Consider the following 3,107-nt stretch of genomic DNA (forward strand, 5'->3'; position numbering starts at 1 on the left):
TCTCTTACGTCTCTTTTAATCTATATGTTCCTTCTCCCCTACTCCTGCCTCCCCCTCCCCGTGGTTCCCCCTCCCCTCAATTAATTTGCTGAAGAGACCAGGTCATTTATCCTACAGATTTCTCCCAGTCTCAGTTTTGCTGACTGCCTCTCTGTGGTGCTCTTCAATATATTCTTCTGTCCTCTGTGTTTACGCAGAACTGTTTAGGTCACAGAATTTTGAGTTGGAAGGACCCACTAGTTTAACCTATTTAATTTGTTCATTTTATGGAAACTGAGACACAGAAAGAGAGTACCTTAGTGACAGACAAGGGTCCAGAGACCCAAGAATCAAACTCCAGTCAATGCACAATTGCTGACAAGATAGTAAAAGGAACACTTGTCTTTTTTAGAAAACATTAAGCATATTAAAGTACAAAATTATATACATATATTTCAAATGCTTATTACAAATCATTCTTACTTCTTCAGTAAAGCAAATTAGGCAGATTTTAAAGACCTAGTCAACATTTGATTAAAAATCCCTACAGATGTTACAAAATATTCTTAGGCCTATATTTTTAGGTAATTTAAGTAAGTCCTCCCAGAATTTAACTTTATTGTGTTGTACAAATCTTTTTAATTTCAACAATGGCAAAATTCACTTCAGGGCACTAATAATTCTATATGCCTATGAAACTCTGCTTAGTTGATTGCTTCCAAAAAATTTTCTCAAAGATTAAAAATATATCTTACCTCAGTGAGACACAAAAGATGTTATCTATGTTCCATAATAAAAATCCCAATAAAAATAAACCCAAGGATGTATAACCCAGTCCTCTAAGCCAAGGATAAACCCTGTGGGGGAAAATAAAAAGCAAAGCAAAATAAAATTTTGTCAAGTCATGTCATAATCAGAGCTTGAAGTCATCATTTTCATGAGAAGGAAAGGTTTTTGATAGTTTTAAAAACAAACCCATCTATTAAATTCTCTAATACATTTGCTTATTACAGTTAGCCATTAAAAGATACTGAAAGAGAATGTGCCACTAAGACTTTGCTAAATGTATCAAGAAGGTAATCTGAAAGCCCTCAACAATTCGGCAGTCCCATGGAAGTGCAAGGGTAGTGGTAGAACAGAATTAACACGGACTGAGTCACTTGCTCTGTTTCGGACACTGGAGTAAATTAGATACACTCTATACACACTACACTACAGACACATATACACGCACACAAATAAACCCTGTAAGGCAGGCATTATTTTTTTTCATTTCACTGATGAGAAAATGAAGCGTGGTGAGTGACTCAAAATACTAACAGTAGCTTATATATTTTTAATAGCTTCAATGAGGTATCATGGACTTAAACTGTATATATTTAAAGTGTACATTTGATGAGACATCTATATATATCCATGAAACCAACACATTCTAGATAATAAACACATCCATCACTTCCAAAAGCTGAGTTTGCATTTTTTTAAGAATGTTATATAAATGGAATAATACAGTATAACCTTGTTTTTTTTTCACTTGGCATAATTATTTCAAAATTCATTTTCTTTTACTGCTGAGTAATATTCCACTGTATGGATATATCATAATTTGTTTATCTGTCCAATTGTTGATGGACATTTATGCTGTTTCCAGTTTTTTGCTATAACAAATAAAGCAGCTATGAACATTCGTAAGTCTTTATATGGACATATGCTTTCATTTCTCTTGGGTAAAAAGCTAGGAGAGGAATGGCTGAATTGTATGGCAGGTAAATGTTAAGCTTTTATAAGGCACTGCTAAACTTTTCCTAAGCGATTGTATCATTTTACATTCCCACCAGCAGTGTATGAGTTTTTTGTTCTACATTCTTACTTATTGTTCTAAGAGGTGTGTAGTAGTCGATCACATTGTGGTTTTAATATGCATTTCCCTGATGACTAATGTTATAGGGTATCTTTTCACTTGCTTATTTGCCATCTATATATCTTCTCTGATACAATTTGTTGAGCCTTTGCCCATTAAAAAATTGTTGTTTGCCTTATTATTATGAATTCTTTATATATTCTAAATCTTGTTGGATATATTTTGCAAATATTTTCTCCGAGTCTGTAACTTGCCTTTCAATTTCTTGAAGAACAAAAGTTTGCTATTTGATGAAGTTCGATTTATCAATATTTTCATTATAGTCTGCACTTTTTGGGTCCTATTTAATAACTCTTTGCTTAACTAAAGGCTGCAAAGACTTCTATGTTTTCTTCTAGAAGTTTTATAATTTTAGCTTATACATTTAGGGATATGATTCACTTCTAGTAAATTTTTGTAATGGTGTGAATTTAAGTTCACTTTTAAAATAAGAATATCAAGCTGTTCAGCGCAATTTGTTGAAAAGATTATCTTTTCCTCACAGAATTACCTTAGAAAGTTTATGGATGTGTGAGTCTATTTTTAGATGTTCCATTGATCTATATTTCATTCTTACCACCAATATCACATTGTCTTAATTATTGTAGCACAGAGTAAATCAAGTAGTGTAAGTCCCTTAACTTTACTGTTTTCAAAACTGTGTTTTGGCTATTCGAGGTCCTTTGCCTTCCCATGTAAATTTCAGAATCAGTTTCTCAATTTTTACCAAAAAGCCTGCAGAGATTTTGTGATTGTACTGAACCTACAGATCAATTTGGGAAGAACTCACATCTTAATAATACTGAGTTTTCTATCTATGAAAATGGTACATATCTCCATTTATTTAGGTCTTCTTTAATTTCTCTCAGCAAAAAAACTGTTCATCATAGTTTCCAATGTACGGGTCTTGCATATATTTGCTAAATTTAACCCCTAAACATTTGTTGTTTGTTGATGCTATTTTCAATTGTTTGCACTAGTACATAAAAATGATTTATGAATATTGACTTGAATCTGGTGGCCCTGTTGAATTCCACTTATTGCTTCTGGTACATGTCCTGTGATATTTTCTGTATATGTTCATGTCACTGCTAATACCATGTTGGATAAGACTTCTACCAGTATAATGCTGAATAGAAATGGTGAAATATATATCCTTGCTTTAGTCTTGATTTTAAAGATAATTTTTAAAAACATTTCATGACTAAATGTGTTGAGTTTATAGCTT

At 32.5% G+C, this 3,107-nt stretch overlaps 1 protein-coding gene across 2 annotated transcripts in view; it reads right to left on the bottom strand.

Annotated features, from left to right (window-relative positions):
* Positions 1-3,107, bottom strand: part of ACER3 (alkaline ceramidase 3) — a 120,179-nt gene that overhangs the window by 9,784 nt on the left and 107,288 nt on the right. For both annotated transcript variants that reach the window (XM_011368383.2, XM_011368382.2), the window contains one exon: positions 735-836. In XM_011368383.2, coding sequence (XP_011366685.1) covers positions 735-836 — 102 coding nt within the window. The remainder of the gene's footprint in view (positions 1-734; positions 837-3,107) is intronic.

The sequence above is a fragment of the Pteropus vampyrus genome, unplaced genomic scaffold (genome assembly GCF_000151845.1).
Source record: "Pteropus vampyrus isolate Shadow unplaced genomic scaffold, Pvam_2.0 Scaffold141, whole genome shotgun sequence".
Taxonomy (NCBI): Eukaryota; Metazoa; Chordata; class Mammalia; order Chiroptera; family Pteropodidae; genus Pteropus; species Pteropus vampyrus.